The sequence below is a fragment of the Melitaea cinxia genome, chromosome 9 (assembly GCF_905220565.1).
Source record: "Melitaea cinxia chromosome 9, ilMelCinx1.1, whole genome shotgun sequence".
Classification (NCBI taxonomy): Eukaryota; Metazoa; Arthropoda; class Insecta; order Lepidoptera; family Nymphalidae; genus Melitaea; species Melitaea cinxia.
In genome coordinates this window covers 1,284,946-1,307,329 of record NC_059402.1, presented here as the reverse complement: position 1 = coordinate 1,307,329, position 22,384 = coordinate 1,284,946, and the positions used below count along the sequence as shown (strand labels likewise).

Below are 22,384 nucleotides of genomic sequence, written 5' to 3'. Positions count from 1 at the left end.
TTTTATACACATTTAGCTACCCTTATGTATAATTAATAAAAAAAAATTAAATAGAAAAACTTTACAAAAGAAATATACACTCCTTTATAAAACTAAAATAATGATTTGGCAATTGTAACCATAAACTATCCACTTTGTTTTAAATTTACCAGAAATGAATTGTTCCATTCTATAAAAGTTCACTCACATAACCAATCACAAGGTAGTCTCGGCATCTTATTGGCCGGCCAGGGCAGGTAACCGGCGGTTTTGAACACCCAATAGTCGTACGACACCTTACTGATGAGTAACACTAGCACTAAAACTTCTAAACCAATGATGTAGTAGATGTAATCGGTCCAGTCTCTCGGCGTGTGGCAAACTTGGAACTCCTTGAGGTCTACCACTGATCCCATGCCATCTTCGCATTCGAGACTCTTGTAGTCAGGTATATTTTTGTAGTTTTCTAGAAGCCACGGCTGGAAAGATTTAATTTATATATAAGTAAAAATGAAGCACAAAAGTTTTTGCTATTATGTAAAGTATTATAAAAGCAAAATTCAATAAACGCTGGATCAATTCTGCTACTTTTTTTTTAATACTCTGTAGAAGGTCCTTGGTGTGAAAAAAAAATTAAAAAACTGCAAAGAAAATTTAACCAAAATTTACAGTTATTGAGAATTTTCACGTCTGACAGTTCCCAAAATAAGGCAACGTCAGTCGGTAAGCTAGTCTATACAAATATATAAAATTGGAGTGTCTGTTTGTAATATTAAAATAACAGCTTTTTACTAAATTCATACGTATGCAAACACGGTACGGTTTGTCTGTCTGTCTGTTCGTTTGTCTGTCTGTCTGTTTGTTCCGCATAATCTCTGAAACGCCTTGATCGATTTTGACGGGACTTTCACTGGCAGATAGCTGATGTAATAAGGCTACTTACTGTACTTAGGTTGCTTTTATTTTATTTTTTTTATAACTGCGAACTAAACAATAACTATTTTGTTAAATTCCACGCGGACGAAGTCGCGGACACAGCTAATTGTAAATAAATTGGGACGCTTGTCTACAAAATTGTCGTTTGGCTGAAATCCAACCACTTTTATTATCATTTCCGTGTTATTATGGTTTGATAAATTCGGGATTTGTGATATTTTATAATGTAAACATTTCATGTTTATTTCTGTAGAAATTGGTTTATTTATCTAATTGAGTTCATTTTCAGTCGATGCTACATCAAATGTGTTCTTATTAGTACTACGATGAGTAATAATTAAATAAATAATAATAATAAATAAATATTAAATAATAATAAAAAATTGTAACTACATGGGTTTTTATAATCATACTTTTATTAGAAAATTCGACAAATCGTTACGGCAGCTGTCACAGTACTGGCTATTGCGATGGCGGTCACGGGTTCGATCCCCGTTTTCTGGTCTGGGCGTTTGTGCTTATTTATTGTGTGTTTCCGGCCCACTAAACACAGAAGAAAATCCTACTAGAGGCCGTTGAGTGTGAAGCATTTATTTATTTATAAATAAAAATAACGAGTTCGAAAACAAAAAAAAAATTGAATCGAATGGAGCATACATAGTCTGACAAATTTCACACGTAAAACACGAGTGTCCTTTAGACCAGAGTGCCTAGTGCGAGTTTTATTCACAGAAACATGAGAGAAACGCGTTTATACGTGAAGATTATTTTGAATGGGAATTTAAACACTGCAGCGTAGACGATAAAGAATAGTATACGATACAATCGATACAGAGTCATCTAGCGGCAAACGCGAGAACTAGGTTGAAATACCGAATTTCCCGTACAAAATGAAGTTAAAATTTACGCCCGTTATTGCGAGACGGATTAAACAAAACTCGCACTAGGCACTCAGATAGCTGAAGTAAAACTTCTTTAGTTGCCCCTGCAGTAATATAAAAACCTAACTCTCTCTGTTTCTATCTTCAGTAACTTCCCCTCAACCTTCCTTAAATATCTCTTCCAACTTCCGTTCGTTCCGTTCGCACTTTTCGTAACGCTCTCGTCACGCACCAGCTTACTCCCCAAGTCAAGCGTACGTAAAGAAGTTTTAATGTGATAGATAAAAAATCCTAACAAAATATATTAAAACTAATTTTACCTTGACAACTTTTTCCGTGTTACAGTCGCAGTGTATGTAGTTTCCACCGATGAGGAACGAAGGTCCCGTGGTGAAGAAGCAATTCGACATTACATATGTGTGAATCTGTAGGATTTAAATAATCGAACATTTTACGTGTTTCATATTGTAACTAATATAAAAATATGCCATTAAACTACACAAGTAATCGATTATAAATGTGAATATAATTGAAAAAAAAACTGAACATTATGTCGAGTATCCAAAGTTTATCTGGCTCTTAAGAAATGGCTATTTAGCGATAAGATCGCCTTTTTACATCTTGTATTGTATCTTTCTTTATATGTGTCTGTATTTAGGTGTACATCACGAATAAATAAATAAATAAATAACATGAACCTAGTGGTATAAAAATATGTCTAAAAGGAAAGTCAAGTCGCACCGTCTTTAGTTTGTTATTAGTGATGGAGAACACCATGAAGTTATCGATGAACTTGGATCCCTCGAGCTCCACGATGCTCGCGATATCATTGTAGTCCACGAGTAACTGGCGTAAGTGCTCGTACGTCGGATCGTCGGAGACTGGGCCGAGGGATGTTATCTGGAAATTTGTTTGCGGTATTACAGTATAAATAAAATTTAAAATAAACAGAACAAATAACAAAACGAGATAACAATCACGGATTTAAATCAGACTTAAATCAAACTTGTAAATCCTTACATTGAGTGTGACTGATCTCTAAACTTGTGACTACCCCTGCAATTATTTATTTGTTTATTTATTTATATACTTTATTGCATATTTGAAATTACATAAGGAAAATTACTTAAAAAAGTGCAAAGGCGGTCTTTTTACTAACAATGATCTCTAACAGCCAACTTTTATCAATAGAGAAAATATTTTTTTATTTTTCCTACTCACATTATTATAAGACACATTCAGCCTAGCAGTATTAGGCGGCAGGTTGGTGGGCATTTCCTTCAAGTGTCGCATGGAGCAGTCCACAGCCACTGAGTTGGTGACCTCTCCCCCCAGCAGCTCCAAGCGATCTGGTATACACGTACAGTTCGCATTAGCTGGCCTAATGTTGCGACAGCTTGCGTTCACCTGAAAATTGTACAGCTTCTTAATTTTGTAATTTGAAATTAATGAAGGGTCCATGTCCTGTTCGAATTTAGACATACTACAGTAATCGCTTCACATCAAGTGGGCCGTACGCTTGTTTGCAACCGTAGAAAAAAATACAGTCCTATCGTCTTCAGTACTACGGTACTAAATAATATAGCCACCTCCTCTCTTCCCGTGGGTGTGGAACTTAAAAAGCCGACCAGTGGCGAGATAACCATCCAACTGCTGGCTTTGAAATACACAGGCCGAAGACGGACAGCAGCGTCTTCCGCGCGACAAATCCAGCCCTGCGATCACCGACCCGCCTGTACAGCGTGGTGACTATGGGCAAAACACATGAGTTCACGTTATTTTTGGCGTAAACTTGTGGAGACCTGTGTCCAGCAGTGGACTGTATAGGCTGTAATGATGATGATGATGATCGTCTTCAGTGAGGTTATAGACTTATAAGCCTATTGCAACAACATCAATGTAAATCCGAAACGCTATATATGAGAAATACTCAGTGGCTACTGATGCTTCAAATTTACAACTCCATGTGTGTGTAACTATGTACTAACTCTCTTCAACTAACGACTCTTTGTCGCTGTGCTATCAGCAATTTACTGATGGCTTAGTAATCGCAGTTTCGATTCCAATAAATTACAAATAATACTCTGCGTGTTTGCGTGAAGGTTGTGCGTTTGTTTTACGTACACTTGACATAGGATTAAAACCCAGCCATGCATTCAGTGTGGAGTTTTATTTATTATTGTTATTTGGATTTGTTTATTTTGAAATCGTAAATAAATTTATAATGATCATTTGTGAATTAGTAATAAACCATGTCTAAATGTCATTTTCATTCTTATGTATTATATATAATTGTTTACATGTATAATTTCAAAGAGAAGATACACGTAAAGAAACTAAGAACTCTACAATTTTAATTAAATAAACATTCATCCTTACCTCTTTCTGTACTCTCAAATGGTCAATCTGCACAATTTGAACGTCCTTGAACCAGTTGAAGGTGAGGTCGAGCGCGCAGAACGTTCGCTCGTAGTTGAGGAATGAGAGAGTGGAGCTGTTGTTTGACTCCATCACTTTCTGAAAGTTCTTGCATGGGAGGTAGTTGTTGCCTATGGGAAGTCGAATATAATGATTATTATGCAGGTAATGTATTAGTCTTTCGACCGCTCTGGTGTACCTCTCTGCTCTGTCGGTGGCATCTAAAATCCCGACGGTCCCGGGTTTGATTCCCGCTCGGAGTAGAAATTTGTCTTTATACAAATATTTACGTCAAGCTGTCGGTCCCGACTGTTATCCTGTACACCTGACAGCGATCGTTACTCATAGTAGGGAATATATCCGGCAACCTCCACTGGAGCAGCGTGGTGGATTAAGCTCTGTTCCTTCTCCTGTATAGGGAAAGAGGCCTATGTCCAGCAGTGGGATGTTAAAGACTAAATCAAATCAACAATTATTTATGAAGTACTAACTCCACTTCTAGACAGTACCTATATAACGATGAAATCAACACGAAACACATTGTTAGACCTTTACGATCAAATTTTTACATTCGATATCGTGCAGCAGAGTTTTGTGATATTGAAAAAAATATTAACACAGATCATCAAGTCATAAACTCCTCGTCTTACTCCTCCACTTAGAGTTTCCTACTGAAAGACTATATATATATATAGGTTATAGTTTGTCGTATTAAATTTAGCACTGATCAGAAGAAACATACTAATATAATAGAAAAAATTGTCTGCCAAATAATGCTTTCTTAATGACACTGATTAATTCTAATATATAAAATTCTCGTGTCGCGATGTTTGTTACCAAACTCCTCAGAAACAGCTGGACCGATTTTTATCAAATTTTATGTGCATATCGGAGTAGGTTTGAAAATCAGCTAACGTCTATTTTTGATAAGGGTGACCCATTCCTATTTTTAACCGACTTCCAAAAAAGGAGGAGGTTCTCAATTCGACTGTATTTTTTTTTTTTTTTTTATGTATGTTACTTCAGAACTTTTGCCCGTGTGGACCGATTTCGACAAATTTTCTTTTAATCAAAAGGTGGTGTGTGTCAATTGGTCCCATTTAAATTTATTTGAGATCTAACAACTACTTTTCGAGTTATATCTAATAATGCGTTTTTACTTGACGCTTTTTTTCATCGACCTACGTTGTATTATACCGCATAACTTTCTACTGGATGTACCGATTTTGATAATTCTTTTTGTGTTGGAAATAAGATATGCCTAGTTTAGTAACATGATAAGGAAACCAGGATTTGAAGATGGGATCCCAGAGAAATCGAGGGAAACTCTCGAAAATCCGCAATAACTTTTTACTGGGTGTACCGATTTTAATAATTTTTAATTTAATCGAAAGCTGATGTTTGTCATGTGGTCACATATAAATTTGATTGAGATCTGATAGCTACTTTTTGAGTAATCTTTGATAACGCGTAGTTACTTGACTATTTTTTCGTCGATCTACGTTGTATTACTCGTCGATGTAATTGTTTGTGGGCAAAAAATTTTTTTTTTAATTTTTGATAATTTATTTATTTTATTTTATTATGATATGGCATTGAAAATACATACAAGTTTCACTCTTCTACCATCAACCCCTATTTTTAATAGCGTTTAGCGGCAAGACAATGTTTGCCGGGTAAGCTAGTAAGTATATGAAAATATATCTTCAAATAATTAATAGTTATAATATCTTACCAGACAAATCCACGTATATCTTCCTATTACTCTGGACCAAACTGAGCGGGAACTCAGTGAGGTTGTTCGCAGAGGCATCGAGGACGGTCAGGGTGAAGAGGTAGGCGAAAGGGCGATGGACGGCTGATTCCAGGGTCGCGCTGCTCAGATTGTTGTTGGAGATGTTCAGACACGCAATCGAGGAGTACTTTCTGAACTGACCTGGTGGAATTGCGTAGTGGGTTAAGCTCTTATCTTTCTTGTACGTGGGGAAAGAGGCATATGCCCAGCTGTGGACTATTACAGGCTGTAGCGAGCGAAGCGATATATATATATATATATATATATATATATATATATATATATATATATATATATATATATATAATCTTTAATTCATTTTGTATTCAGTGCTATTTGTGCGTCTAATTTGTATTGAGCTATGCGTTGCATTATAATATGTAGGTAGATAATTTCTGCTTGAGGGTAACTTTTATCTGACATACGCTTTTATTTTTATATAGATAAATAAATATAGATACTATTTCTGATAACAGGTTTGCTTATATTTTATTTATATCTCTTTGTACTATAATTAATATTTTTAAAAATTTACATCTTTTTTTTATGAATTTCTTCTTATTTTTCTAAATTCAACAATTAAGTACTGTACGCAAGGTAAAGTGTTATGTAATGCTCGGACGGTCACTCCGGTATCACTGTCACACGAATCACGGCTTCACATTCAAAACAAAACGGACACATAAAATATTTTGGACTATTACCAATATAACTGACTAGCTCCTGTCCGCGATTTGTCCGCGTGGAATAGTTACTTTGGGATAACGAAAACTTTAATCCACAAATAAACTGTTTACGCAGTGCACGCAGCGGAAGTTCTCACATTTTTCATTGGTGCTCCGCTCCTATTGGTCTCAGGGTGATGATATATAGCTTATAGCCTTTCTCGATAAATGGACTATCTAACACTGAAAGAATTTTTCAAATCGGACCAGTAGTTCCTGAGATTAGCGCGTTCAAACAAAGAAACAAACCCTTCAGCTTTATAATATTAGTATAGATGATAAATTTACCAAACTGTCCAGTATACGAGATTTAGGTGTTATAATGGATGAAAAATTAAAATTTCCTAAAACATAGATTTCCTAGAGCATTGACTGACATTATTTTGAAGGCGACCTTACAGAAGATCACAGCAAAATAATACTGTTTTCAAGCAGCAAAATAATACTGTTTTCAAGCAGTATTGTGTTCCTGTTGGTGAGTAAGGTGACCAGAGCTCCTGGGGATTGGGGATTGTGTCGGCAACGCGCTTGCGGTGCTTCTGGTGTTGCAGGTGTCTATAAGCTACGGTAATCACTTACCATCAGGTGAACCATACGCTTGTTTGCCGACCTAGTGACATAAAAAAATAATAATAATACTAGATCTTGGTTTTACTATCAGGAGTTTCAAGCCCTTTAAACGACCACTTACTAAAACTTATAACTCTTTATTACGAAGTGTATTAGAATACTGTAGCCAAGCATGGACGCCTTTTTATGAGGTTCACAAAAATTGAATGGAAATGATTTAAAGTTTTTTTTTTAATTCCTTGGCATTTAGAGCGGGAAAGCTCGGGGAAGTCCTATGCGAAAAAAGAGGAACATTATGGTATTGTTAGATTGGTGAAGCGACGAAAGCAATTAGATTTTTTGTTCTTATACAAGTTACTTAACATGAAAATCGACAGCCCATGTATGATGTACAGAGTTAACTTTTTAGTTCCAAGAATGACTCCGCGCTATTGACCCTATATAAGCTGTACTGTGCTGTGCTGTGCTCCCCTTTGTCCAGAATAATTAAATTATATAATCCATAGCACGGTAACATATAAAAAAACTAACTCGTCTCTGAATATCTGTCCATATCTGTTATATAACTGACATTTTTTTTAATAATAATAATAATTAATAATAATTTACTCTTTATTGTACACATAAAAAGAAGTTTACAATTTATTAAACTATTTACGAAAAGAAATGTACAACAGGCGGTCTTATCGCTAAACAGCGATCTCTTCCAGACAACCAGCTTGGAGGAGATAATGTGAAAAAAGAGGAAAGGGTGTACAGACTTGAAATAAAAGAAAACAAGAATAAAATCAAATATACACACATACATGCATACATATATACACATACAACAAACAATATTAACTATACTAAAAAATACAGAACGTATTACATAAAAATATATAAATACACTACAAACATAAATACATATAAACTTATACACATACAAACATACATACACATATACACATATATATAGACATAATATTATACATAACTATATTATTACTTTTTTTTATTTTAATTCATATGATTCTTGTTATTTCAATCTTAATATTAATTATTTTTCATTCTTTTTCATTAGTTTTGAGGGCTAGGCTTTAGATTAAGAACCGCATTTTGAAGTTAGATAGGTTAGGGTTTTTTTTTTTGTAACGAAATTATGCCGATAACCGTTAAAATTTTGAGCTTAGACAATTCGACGGTCCTTAATCTAAAGCCCTACCGTTTTGAGTCGTGTTTTCTTAATATGTAGTTGTATTCGCCTGTACTTGGTAAGGCACTTTTAACATTACGGTATTTCAAAATAAATGCACTTTTTACGGTGTTTCAAGATAAATAAATACCTCAAAACTTTTTACTGGTTTTACTTTGATGATTTTCTTTTGCGATTGAAATCTGGTGCTTGTTATATGGCCCTACTTAAATTTGATTGAACTATCCGTAACAATGAGTATTTATTTGTCTGTTACGATGACTACCTACGTTATATTGCTTGTCGATGTCATTGAAGTCAGGTTTTGTAAGTTTACAAACAAATACAATTATTTTATTACATGAGTAAATGTTAAGACATAGAATGCCATAAACTGATACATTGAGCAAATAGTTTAAAACTGTTTGTTATTCAAATATTTAAGACTAGCTGATAACTGCGACATCGCCTGAATTCTTTATTAATTAACGTTGTAAATAAATTTATATATTAATACGTGAATCGAATACTTCGTACCCCTTTTAACAAAAATTGCGCGGTTATAGTTTATATAGAGAAAGAGTGCAAATACATTTTTTTTTAATTATGCATAATAAGTATATTACATCAATGAAAAACACAACAATACCCACACACACGCACATACACACACACACAGGCATATACTCTTTTGTATACTGTTAAAGTCTGACGTCAAATTGAGAATAGATTATAATCTATAGATTAATATTTATGTCTATACTGAATCTCAAACATAAGCATAATAAATTGATTTAAAACCTTAATAATGTTCACACTTTTAATTTAAACTGATTATGGCCAAACGTCGACTACAAGGCGACCTCTAGTAAAATATAATACGTTCAAAAGCACATTTAGCACAAAAGCTTACACTTAAAATAAAACGTATGATACTACTCACTTCCGTTTTGTTTTTCTGACATAAACTCGTCGGCTTGCATAAAAAAATATTAAAATTTTGAACCAATTTTCGTAAACAAAAGTCTTATATTTAGGAATATAAAGGAAAATGATTTTTCGTATTCTAAATTAATTTAAAAAATTAGGAGCGTCAATTCGATTGATTTATTTCACGTTGTTACCTCATAACTTTTACCGAGAGTACCGATTTTGATGATTTGTTGACACGTTTTGTATTCGAAAGCTGGTGTTATGTGACCCCATTTGAAATTTTAGCGAGATATGTCGAGTAGTTTTTGACTTATCTCCAATAATGTGTATTGTTTTTTAAGTTTTTTTTTTTAAAGTTATATTCTTTTGGCGCGATGGAGAAAAATGATAAGAGTAAAATGTTTAGCGCGCGAACACCACAAAAAAATCCGACACCCTGAAGTTAGATAGTCAACGAAGAAGAAGTTAGCAACGTGAAGTTAACTAGCCAATGAAGTATAACTTCTTACGTGCGTACATAAGTACACACACACTTCTTTTTTCTTTTGGAAAACAAACACAATAGTATATTTTGGATTACTTCGCCTAGATTTATAACAAACTTGTATAACCATTGATTATATTTTAACTCAACTAAGATAGCTTACCCACTATTTTCCCAATGTTGCCATCGGTCAGAGCCATTGAGGTGAGACGTCGGAAGACCGCCTGAGACACGTCCAGCTCCTCAATACTCGCGTTCAACACGTGGAGGTTTGTCGTGTTTTGAGTCACTGAAAATAATTATTATTTTAATTTATGACTGTCTTATCTATTTACAATCTATATATAAATGACAATGACTGCACCATATTGAAAATCTTAATATATATAAATTACGCGTCACGTTCTTTGTCCGCGATGGATTACTAAGCTCAAATCTGCAAGCGTGTGCAGTTTGATCCAACTTGAAAAATAGGCTATATTTTATTTCGATATAAATAATTATTATATTTAAAAAGAAATAAGGCATTGCGTAGTTCGCCAGGTCAGCTAGTTTTTTATATATTTTTTTATTGTCAGGACAAGGATTGTATAAAAGAAAAACTTTTGTATTAATTACGTTACATTAATATCAAATTTAACAATAAAAGAACTAAAAAAAAACATTAACTTACGATCGTATGATAATTATGTAACGTCAGACTACCACCGATTCAGAATGTAGATTATTATAAGAAGAACCAACAAAGAAATCAAATTAGACATTTCAATATTTGTATATTACTAGCTAGAAAACGTATCAAAATCTTCGTAAAATGATTCAATTAATGTGATTAAAACAATACATAATTATATTGTATTTATAGCAGGCGGCGCGCAATATCGCAAACAATACGGTCTTATACTGATTATAGGCTATTTTTACTACCAAGGCTATGCGAGAACAAATCGTTTGATCTTATATATGTATGTGTATATGTATATATATAGTATAAGTGAGTATTGTGTTTAACGAATATAAATATGAATAAATGCTCTTTTAACATACACACGCGGTTGTCTGTTCCTAAGGTAGGTAAGCAACTTAATGCTTGTGTTATATTAAAAAAAATCTGATAAATGTTATACCAAGACCCGCGGAACAGAAAGCAGAGCCATTACAACCTGTGCCAACGGGCTAGTCAAAAATATTAATTACTATCATCCCGCTCGCTGGCAATTTATCCCAGTTAAAAATATAGCCTATATCACTCATAACATTCATAACGTATAATTCTACTGATTAAAGAACTCAAGTGTGGGTCGTTAATCTATTATTACAAATAAAATGGTAGGAAAGTCAAAACTGTACACTGAATATTTTTTTAAAATAATACTTGGGGTGTGATCTACAATCGACACCGAAGCCAAAAATATAATTTTAAGACTTTTTGTCTGTTTGTTTTTCTGTTTGTCTGTATGTATGTCCGGGATAAACTCAAAAAGTACTGCATGGATTTACTTCAAATTTGACACGAATATTATTAAGAAGTCGGGTCAACATATAGGCTATATTTATATATCTATATTTTGTATTATCACGCTATCACCAACGGGGAACGAGCAGTGAACCTTTATTTTTTATACGCATTCTGTAACAACGTGTAATCTAACGACGCCTATTTGATTGTTGTTGTTATTATGTTAATAACCATGTCATAAGCTAGCTTCACACTATAAATAAAGACATTCTGTAGTATATTTAGTATCAGCATTGCACCCGTGCGAAGCCGGGGCGGGTCGCTAGTATAGAATAAAATAAAGACTCCATCAGCTCGAAAACAAGGTTGTTTGTTTTATAAATAAACAAAAACAATCTGAATGCGATCTCGGTCTGGACGTTGTAATAAATTTGTAATGTCGCAAGCGACGGCGCAGGTCACATTCCGAAGCGAGCGCGCACGCGTTCCTGTTAGCTATGCAAACAGTAAATCTGATTATCTGCCAGTGAAAATATAAAAATCATATCTTTTTTATATAACGAAGGTAGCAAACAAGCATAAAATCTGCCTTATGATATGATGGCTACACCATAGGGATACTATGCCTATGGTGTAGCCACCAGGTACACTGCAAATGTGATGCCGACCCTACCCCCAACGCTCCCCAGGACCTCTGGCTACCTCACTCACCACAGAAACACAATACTGCTTAAGAACAATGCTATTTAGCTGTGATATTCTGTAAAGTTAAGGAACTTCCCAAGTCCGGCTGCTCCAGACTTAAATCAAGAGAGTTTAATAAACAATGTGATTGTAGTTGTGATTTAAAGTCGATTATGATAGACTTTGGCATAAAGATGGTTTAGATCAGAAGAAAAGATTGCATTTAGCCTCTATCATGCTGGGGATAGGCCTCTTTCTTCAAGTAGGAGAAGGATATAAGAAAAGATTAGGGTGTCCTTATTCTAATTTACTTTCTATTTAATCTTCTTGTGTTGGACAGTTCACAAAATAGGACTACGTTTGACAAATAAGCTAACCATAAGACAAATAGGTTTTTCAACAAAGGAAGCTAAGGCATATATAGCATTAGACCAAATGTCAACTTGTAAGAAATATATTTTGATCGTCCAAAGTTTAAATCCGTTAAGCACATTCGAGGCTCCTAAAGTAAAACTCGACAACAAAGTGGGACAAAAGTACAATAACTTATGAAAAACATTTCGTTATGTTTAAAAGTTTTATTTTTACATTTTGAAAAAACATTTACAATGTCATCGTTAACTGGACTTGTTCGCGGCTTAAGAAATTTTTTAAATGAAATGTGAGATAAATAAAAAAAGATTTTAACCACAGTTACCACACCACACATTTAACTGTAGCGGTGTTTGTTTATTTAACCTAATGTTATCTTAAACTCTATACAAATTTTTGTTTATATTTTACCCTACGGAACTGAATGATAATAGGCAGTACATACTTGGCCTACTGCTGCCTTCCTAAAAAGAAGATTTGAATTTCACTGCTGGGCATAGGCCGCTTTCACCATGTATGAGAAGGAACAGAGCGTGGCGGATTAACGCCACGCTGTTCCAATGCGGGTTGAACCTCTATGATAGGTCTGATAGGTAGGTAGATATGATAGGTCTAATGAGGTTTAGCGAATAATATCTCAAAAAAATGAAACTAATTGTATCCTAAGAACGACTTCACCACTTGCTGGTGAGTTTATTTCTCACGTTACTTATTCATAGGTTTTATCAACAAGAAGTAAAACCATTTCACCTAAACTGATATATAAAATTTTGGTCCCACAGGTGAATAATAATATTTAGTAATGACAATAGCAAACGCAGAAAAAGAGAAATATCCAATATGGCGCAATCGTTATGCGACATACATTTAAGCGATTCGTTTTTATTTTTATATATTGTGTACGATTAAGGGCCTGTTTCACCAGTTATGGATAACGCTATTTGACAGATGACTATATCCAGCAGATAAAAGTTTTTAATGTTTTATTCTTTTCACCACCAATTTCCACTGTATTTATGAGATAAAGCTATTCCCAAATATTTATCTAGAACTTGTACTTTATTAATCGAGGTGAGACTGGTCCTAATGGCCTAGTCTACTTCCTGCGGTTAAAGTTTAATCAAAACTTAAATTTTTAATTAATTTTAATTTAATTTATAATATTATAATCTTTATACACACCGGGGTAACAGGCCGTAAACAAATCATAAGAAAATCCGAATATAATGTATTTTGTGAATCTGTACACACGAAGTGAAACCTCCATAACGACCGTAAAAGGAAACTAGATGTTTTGTTTTGCTTACAAATACAAAACTCGCTTTGCATTCACGTGGGTGTCTCGCGCTTACAAAAGGTTACGTTTGTATTTATTTTTCATTCTAGTGTGATATGCTTAAATTAAGATAACTTCAATATTTATTGTTGCGTGGTTACGGCAGTATAGAATACAGCCACCCCCTCTCATCCCGTGGGTGTCGTAATAGGCGACTAAGAGATAACACTGTTCCACTACCACCTTAGAACATAAAAAGCCGACCGATGGCGGGATAACCATCAAGTTGCAGGCATTGAAATACATAGGCCGAAGACGGACAGCAGCGTCTTCAGTGCGACAAAGCCTGTGGTCACTAATCCGCCTGCCCAGCGTGGTGACTATGAAATAATTGAATTAAAACATTTTGAATCTGAAAAACGTCTGCAGTGTCAAGCGTAACACTGTAAATTTTTTATTTATAATTTTAAAAAAAATTCATATATTTCGCGCGTGCTACTTTCAGCGTGAATCGTTTATTTATGTACGTATTTTAAAAAAATTATCGCATACTTAACAAGCAAGTATGCAGAAACATGCAAATGAGAATATTGATAGTTTAAATATTCTAAGTATCTTCAAACAATTTAATAAAATATTTTTTGTTCGTAACTATTTATACACTACGTGATAAAAATAGGATTAAATCAAGAAGTATTAAATTAAACTACATACACTACATACCATTTTAAGTCATGCACAAAAGATCAGTCAAATCGAAGCTAAAGTTTAGACACAAGAAGAAGTACTTAGGTATCAAGTCAGAAGTGAACTTAAATTCGCTTGTTTTCATTTTGTAAAAGTACATTTTAGTATGCGTATCGCGGAGAGAAAAAACTTTTTTATGAAATCAAAACTTTTAAACATTTATATTTATTTTGTTGTTTAAGTTTAAAGCCTTAACCGAGGTAGGGCACAGCAGAAAATTCCTGCTCAAAATATGGAGCAACTCGACTGGGGTACTACCTCGACATTACATAAGGATCACAGCTAAATAATACTGCTTACAAGCAGGTTTGTGTTCCTGTGGTGAGTATGGTAACCAGAGCTCCTGGGTTGAATTGGAGATAGGGTCGGCAACGTACTTGTGATGCTTCTGGTGTTGCAGACGCCTATAAGCTACGGTAATCACTTACCATCAGTTGAGCCGTGCGCTTGTTTGCGGACCTAGTTACGAGTATATACATACTAGCTGTGCCCGCGGCTTCGCCCGCGTTGAATTTTAGTGTGTCACAAAGTTTTCCCGGAAAACTTCCAGTAAACTCTCATCAAAATCGGCTTAGCCGTTCCGTAAACCTTTCTCTTGAAGCCCTCTCTCCATTGGTGAAAGATCACAAATGCTTTTGGGAACTTTGTTTTATAATACACTAACTGTTGCCCGCGACTACGTCTGCGTGGTTATGAAGATATGCATTACTATTAAGATGCTTAACGCAAATTATTTTTTTATTTCTGTCACTTGAAATGCTTATCAGACTGAGTAACTTTTTAAAAGACACAATTAAGTATAATTTAATAGTTATTTTATAATACCTCTCTATACACCACATTTTTAGTTTTATTTTCAGGCTGCAGTATAAATAACCTATCAGGCGAACTTATAGCTGCTGTATATGTTTCATACACACTATCAACCCCAATTAAACCACCTTAGCGGTGGAATATCGCAGTCCGTTCTTAGCGGACGTCGACTAACTATAATCTACCTCCCTGCCAAATTTCATCTTTGTACATCCTGGATGGATGGACCGTCCAGCGGTTTTTGAGTTCTCGTGATGAGTGAGTCAGTGACCTTTCTCTTTTATATATATAGATTACAATGCATTATTTGGACACCTCCTCACCATTTATAGAGCACACATTTTAAATTTCAAGTCTCTTACTTCAAAAACATAGGACTTTCATACAAACTTCCAACCCCTGTTCAACCCCTTAGGGGTCGAGTTACGTAAAATTCGTTCTTAGCGGATGTCTGCGACCTATAAGGAACCTACCTGCCAAATGTCAAGTTTGTATCTGTTATAGTTTCGGAGATTTCGTGATGAATGAATCAACCTACGATCCCCCGTTTTAACCCCAAAAGGGAGTCGGTTTCTAAAGGTACATTATTTGGACACCTCCTTACCATCTATAGAGCACACATTTTAAACTTCAAAAACATAGGACTTTCATACAAACTTCCAACCCCCGTTTTATCCCCTTAGGAATCGAGTATCGTAAAATCCGTTCTTAGCGAATATCTACGTTCTATAAGGAACCTACCTGCCAAATGTGAAGTTTGTGCTGTTATAGCTTCGGAGATTTCGTGATGAGTGAGTCAACTTACCATACCCCGTTTTAACCCTAAAAGGGAGTTGATTTCTAAAGATGCATTATTTGAACACCTTCTCACTATATATATATATATATATATATATGTATATATATATAGAGCATACATTTTAAATTTCAACTCTCTTACTTCAAAAACATAGCACTTTTATACAAACTTCCAACCCCCGTTTTATTCCCTTAGGGGTCGAGTTTCGTAAAATCCGTTCTCAGTGGATGTTTACGCCCTATAAGGAACATATTTGCCAAATTTCAAGTTAATAGCTGTAATAGTTTCGGAGGTTTCGTGATGAGTGACTCAACCTACCATCCCCCGTTTTAACCCCAAAAGGGAGTTGATTTCTAAAGTTTCATTATTTGGACACCTTCTCACCATCTATAGAGCATACATTTTAAATTTCAAATCTCTTACTTCAAAAACATGGGACTTTTATACAAACTTCCAACCCCCGTTTTATTCCCTTAGGGGTCGAATTTCGTAAAATTCGTTCTTAGCGGATGTTTAATCCCTATAAAAAACCTACTTACCAAATTTCAAGTTTGTAGCTGTTATAGTTTCGGAGATTTCGTGATGAGTGACTCAACTTACCATCCCCCGTTTTAACCCCAAAAAGGAGTTGATTTCTAAAGATACATTATTTTGACACCTTCTCACCATATATAGAGCATACATTTTAAATTTCAAGTTTCTTACTTCATAACTTCATAGACATAGGACTTTTATACAAACTTCCAACCCCAATTTACCCTCTTAGGGGTCGAGTTTCGTAAAATCCATTCTTAACAGTAATTTCCGCCCTATAAGGAGCCTACCTGCTAAATTTCAAGTTTGTAGGTGTTATAGTTTCGGAGATTTCGTGATCAGTGAGTCAACCTACGATCCCCCGTTTTAACCCCAAAAAGGAGTTGATTTCTAAAGATACATTATTTGGATACCTTTTTACTATCTATACATACATTTTAAATTTCAAATCTCTTACTTCAAAAACATAGGACTTTCATACAAAGTTCCAACTTCCGTTTTACCCCTTTAAGGGTCGAGTTACGTTAAATCAGTTCTTAGCATGTGACTACGCTTTATATGGAACCTACCTGCCAAATGTCAAATTTGTAGCTGTTATAGTTTCGGAGATTTCGTGATTAGTGAGTCAACGTAACATCCCCCGTTTTAACCCCAAAAGGGAGTTGATTTCTAAAGATACATTATTTGAACACCTTGTTACCATCTATAGAGCATACATTTTAAATTTCAAGTCTCTTACGTCAAAAACATGGGACTCTCATACAAACTTCCAACCCCCATTTTACCCCCTTAGGGGTTGAGTTTCGTAAAATCCGTTCTTAGCGGATGTCTACTTCCTATAAGGAGCCTACCTGCCAAATTTCAAGTTTGTAGGTGTTATAGTTTCGGAGATTTCGTGATGAATGACCTTTCGCGTTTATATATATTATAGATATAGATTTAAAAAAAAGTATTGGAATACGGTCAAAAATTTATATTCCAAGGTTATGGAAAATTAAAAAATCGATTGCATTTATATTATAATATTACTTTGTTTACTTATTTATTTACGATTTTTTTTATAATTGTGTACCTGTCCTTATAACAAACCTGTTACAAGATCAATTCAGTGTATTTATTTTTTATTTATAGCACACATTTAAAAATCATTACAAAAAATAGTTTTCAATGATTATTTAACATATAATAAAGTACGTGGAGTTGATGGCCCTTCGAAACCAAATTATTAACATTATAGAGAGACAGAACAACTATTCAAATTACCGATTTACATTAATAACTATAATAATAAATAACAATTGTATCGATCAATAATAACTTTGGATTATTAGCTCAAATTTATATTAATAATGATAATAATAATAATAATTCCAAATAGGAGAACCGTACTAAGATAAAATATATCACAGTTCAGAAACAACTTGTTATACGTATAACAATTTCTGTTCAACAATAAATTCTTTGCGAAATTAATTATTTGGTGATAAGCCGATACCGTAATTTTACGAAAGAAAGACTCGAGGGAGCGAATTTTTTGTAAGGTTATTGGAAATAAAAAGGATTATTATTATTATTATATCAATTATAAACATTTAAAAATACAAAATCTTTCAAAGTTATAATATTAGCATAGATTGTAAATTAAATATTTCCAACTTACTGACAAACCCGAGTGACTCCTTGAACTGAGCGCTGTCCACGTCGCAACAGAACACGGAAACAGGGTCCACTCGGATACACTTCTGTCCATCCGTGGGACACTGATCCCGTGACATGTGGAAACATTTGCGCTCCTTCGCTACGTCCCGAGGTGGATCAGGCTTTGGTTTTTCCGTCGAAAGCGGACGCGGCTGAAATAATAATTTGATTAGCTGGATACTAAATACATATAAAAACAAGTGTACTCCTGATAAGCGGATACCGTAGCTTATAGTGCTTGCAACACCGTGAGCATCGCCAGCGTGTTAATATGATATATTGATGAAGGTATTACCCTCGACCTTCCAAAGGAACTTTGACTTCCTACTCTACAATGTTATGTGCTTGTGATCTTTAAGGATCTGAAAGGTCGAGGTACTTCCCCAGTTCGACTGCCCCAAATTCCTGCTGTGCCCTAACTTACATAGACACTATATCTTAAATAATTAAACTTAAAGGCAAATTCAAATTCACCAATTTAAGTGGTCCTGGCGAGCAATCATTTCGAAGGTAAATATTAATAAAAAAATTTGGTGCACTTAAAAACTTTCGAAATCACACGTATGTCAGACCAAATTAAATATTGTACCATAAATATAAACATAAATAAATATAAGAAAACTTTATGAATAAACTGTATTCTAATTGATTTTTATAGAGAACCGATAAAGATCCAATTAAAAACTCATTAAGCGTTCCAGATCGCAATATAAACCGAAAATTTTCCACTTTTAAATTTTTTTACTTTTAAAAACAAAAACTTTCTTTTACACTTTCACGTCGATGCCAAAATTATATTTTGGTTTTACATAATGTACAATGTATAAAGGCTATCAATTATTTTCAATATATATTTAACACATTGTATGCAATTTTTTTTACAAAAAAACTTTTATTTACATCGACAAGTAATTTGGTCGAAGTTAAGTAATGTTGTCAAATTGAGAACTTCTTCCTTTTTTGAAGTATGCTTAAAAGTTATAAGAAGTCTACATATTATAATAATTAAAAGGTGAGCTCTAGGAAGCAGACGGACGGACAACGCGCGTGGTTTCATTTATTAGGACTTTTTTTTATAATGAAACAACTGTTTTGGATTTTATCGCGGTTTATTAAAACCTTTCGGATACTTCACAGCAACCATGATCACGGGAGTATTTAAACTGACGACGAACAGTCAAAAAAACTTGATTACCCGCGATAAAATCCGAAAAAGTTGTTTCATTATAGGTAATGAGTGAAAATTGCGTAAACATTATAGAACAATATAGCATTTTTTTTATCTGTAAATAATTTTATTTAAGAAAGCTAAACCTCATTATAATGCATTATTTTGCTAACAATATGTTACGCCTAATAGATTAAAAAATAAAATTACACTGCAAAGCAATCTACGTTTACTCTTATATAACAGCTTGAAAGCGCTTGCGTAAAGCGCTTTATCATTCATCGCTTGCAAGCTTGCTGTAAACTGAACAAAGGCTTCGCTTGCATGGAAGGGCTCTTGACCCTTTTGAGATTGAACGAGGGTGCAGATAGATTAAAAATGATGCTGGGAAAGATTGAAACGTAGTTTAACTTTTCCTTTTTGGTATTTTATTTGTTAGATACCCATTAACTTTCATAATCACAGCTCTAGCTTGTGGCTGTTGCAGGATCGATCTTCGCTCATGGCAAATTTGTATTGGCCATACAGATTTTTTGTAGTCTGGGTGTTTATGCTCGTGTATTGTGTGTTTCCGGACCCCCGACACACGAGTAAATCCTAGCGGAGCGGAGAGTGTGAACTGTATATTTATTGAAACTAAAGTTTATTTAAATAGGTATTAAAAGAACTTTTAAATAGTCATTTTAAAATAAATTACTCCGTATTTTTTGCACTAATTAAAAATTACTGCACTATTCATATTTACAAAGCAAAACTTGAAAAGTAATAATTATTACATTAAAGATAATTGTGATGTAAGTCATGTCCGAGAAACTTATTACGTTAATTTGCACCCACCATTGAATTTTTAACGTAGATTCTGCTGAGAAGAACTGGTAATTAATAAAATAAAAATCATATATATTAATACGCTAAGGTTTAAAATGTTTGCCTCCCTTTTTAGAAAAAGCCTCAGAATTACTCCACATAAATTGCTTGCTCTACCGGCATCAACAACTAAAAAAAATATGTTTTTTTTTTTGTTTTTTTTTTTTTGAAAAGTAATTAATTATTACAATTATATATATAACGGCTTTAATTTTGAAACAGCAGCGTAAACATGATTGATAAGGTATTTTTTTAGTGTTCAATTTCAAATCAACTTACGTATAATAATACTATTTTACTAATTTTAATTTTTTTGAAGTGAAACTTCCCATACAGGAAAGTACCACGGGGCCAAGCCTGGGCCAGACTTGGCCCAACTATGTAGAACTCTGGGCCAAGCCTGCAAGCCAGTCTTGGTAGAAGTCTGGAATGATAACGATGCTTGGTTCTCAAAAAGCACATCCGTAATACGGGGCGGCAGTGCAACGCCAACAACGGTTTTCATATTATGTAAACGTTTTTCTAAATAAATTATTTTTATTAAAAAAAGCCGGGGCGACCCGTGACGGGAGTGGGGCAAGCCCCTAACTTCTCATTATTTTCCAATAATCAGTTTAATATACCTAATATCTACCACGTACAAAAAACACATGAGTTCGCGCTTTAACGTCTGGCGTCTAACGTCTATGTCCGGAAGTGGACTGCGGTAAGCTGAAGTGAGTACCTACTGGTCCCGCATTGCGGGAGCTTTCGAATATTAAGCTGAAAAAGACAGCTACCACACTTTGATTTTAACCTGTAGGCCGAGAAGCGCCATTTTGGTATCGATGCGACCGAGGGAGGTCATTGGACGCGAGAGAATCTGGCTAGCACGATTTAGAAAAATACCTTAATTTGTAGGGCGACATCTGAGGGAATCATATCTGAACTATAACAATAATAATACTCGAATCACAACGTATGTCCTAAGCTTGGGTCCCGATTGACTAACCCCAACGACCAAGGCTGGGTTAGCCAGTCTTGGCCCAAGGTTGGATAATAATTGGCATGGCCAAGGCTGGGCTAGCGTTTTGGCCCAAGGTTGGGTGATCATTGGCATGGCCAAAGCTGGGTCAGGCAGTCTTGGCCCAAGCTTGGATAATCATTGGCATGGCCGAGGCTGGTTTAACCAGTCTTCGCCCATGTTTGGATCTCCAATGAATGGCCAAGGCTGGGTTAACTAGTCTTGACCTACGCTTGGATCTCCAATGAATGGCCAAGGCTGGTTTAACCTGTCTTCAGTTAGGATGCGTATTTTCACAAATTTAAAGTTAAATATGAAGGTTGTATGAAGTAGAACAAAGCCAGAAATGTCTTGCTCATCATATCAAACAGCCCAACAATGGAGGTATCTTGAACTTAAGAATGTCAGAACTAAAATAAGCTCCTAAGTAATAGACTCACACACACTACCCAGTGTTGTGTTCCTGTTGCGAGTAAGGTCCTGACTGAGCTGTGTTAAAAACAAGGATGGGATAGGCAACGTGCTTCTAATACTTGTTGTATATTATTGGTATCCATTGCTACGATAACCACTTACTATTAAGCAGACCGACGTCTCTTTATAAGTTTAGAATTATTAAAAAATCCGCCACAAAATTTGGTCACTTGTCTTTTACTGCGATCCGTAAAACACAAGTCCAATAAAATCAAGTAAAACAATACAATACCTCCATTTCCTCCAGCCTCGTCTCCACGAGACTCATATTGGTTACGAGGTAGACCACGAAACAGCACCACAGCTGTATCTGTGAACAACAGTTACTAATTAGAAATGTCATAATTATATAAACACTTCATGGTTAAGAACCTAATAGGTGGTAAAAAAAAGATTATTCCCAAAATCCGTAATGAAAATAATGTTTTCTGTCTTTATGTCATAGAATATAAGTAGAGTTGTAACCGAACGCAACAAAATCTGCATGAGTTTGTTTGTATATTTATTTGTCATTGCATAATATGCTATCCCGTGGGTGTCGTAAGAGGCGACTAAGGGATAACACAGTTCCACTACCACCTTGGAACTTAAAAAG

At 34.7% G+C, this 22,384-nt stretch overlaps 1 protein-coding gene across 1 annotated transcript in view; it reads right to left on the bottom strand.

Moving 5' to 3' along the window:
- The window catches only part of LOC123656258 (protein halfway), a 54,439-nt gene continuing 32,055 nt past the window's right edge, over positions 1 to 22,384 (bottom strand). The window contains exons 2-10 of the mRNA XM_045591967.1: positions 22,022 to 22,099; positions 18,240 to 18,429; positions 10,059 to 10,184; positions 5,950 to 6,150; positions 4,176 to 4,345; positions 3,018 to 3,203; positions 2,538 to 2,696; positions 2,117 to 2,221; positions 1 to 458 (exon numbers count right to left, since the gene is read on the bottom strand). Of these exons, the coding sequence (XP_045447923.1) occupies positions 180 to 458; positions 2,117 to 2,221; positions 2,538 to 2,696; positions 3,018 to 3,203; positions 4,176 to 4,345; positions 5,950 to 6,150; positions 10,059 to 10,184; positions 18,240 to 18,429; positions 22,022 to 22,099 (1,494 nt within the window). The 3' untranslated portion in view covers positions 1 to 179. The remainder of the gene's footprint in view (positions 459 to 2,116; positions 2,222 to 2,537; positions 2,697 to 3,017; positions 3,204 to 4,175; positions 4,346 to 5,949; positions 6,151 to 10,058; positions 10,185 to 18,239; positions 18,430 to 22,021; positions 22,100 to 22,384) is intronic.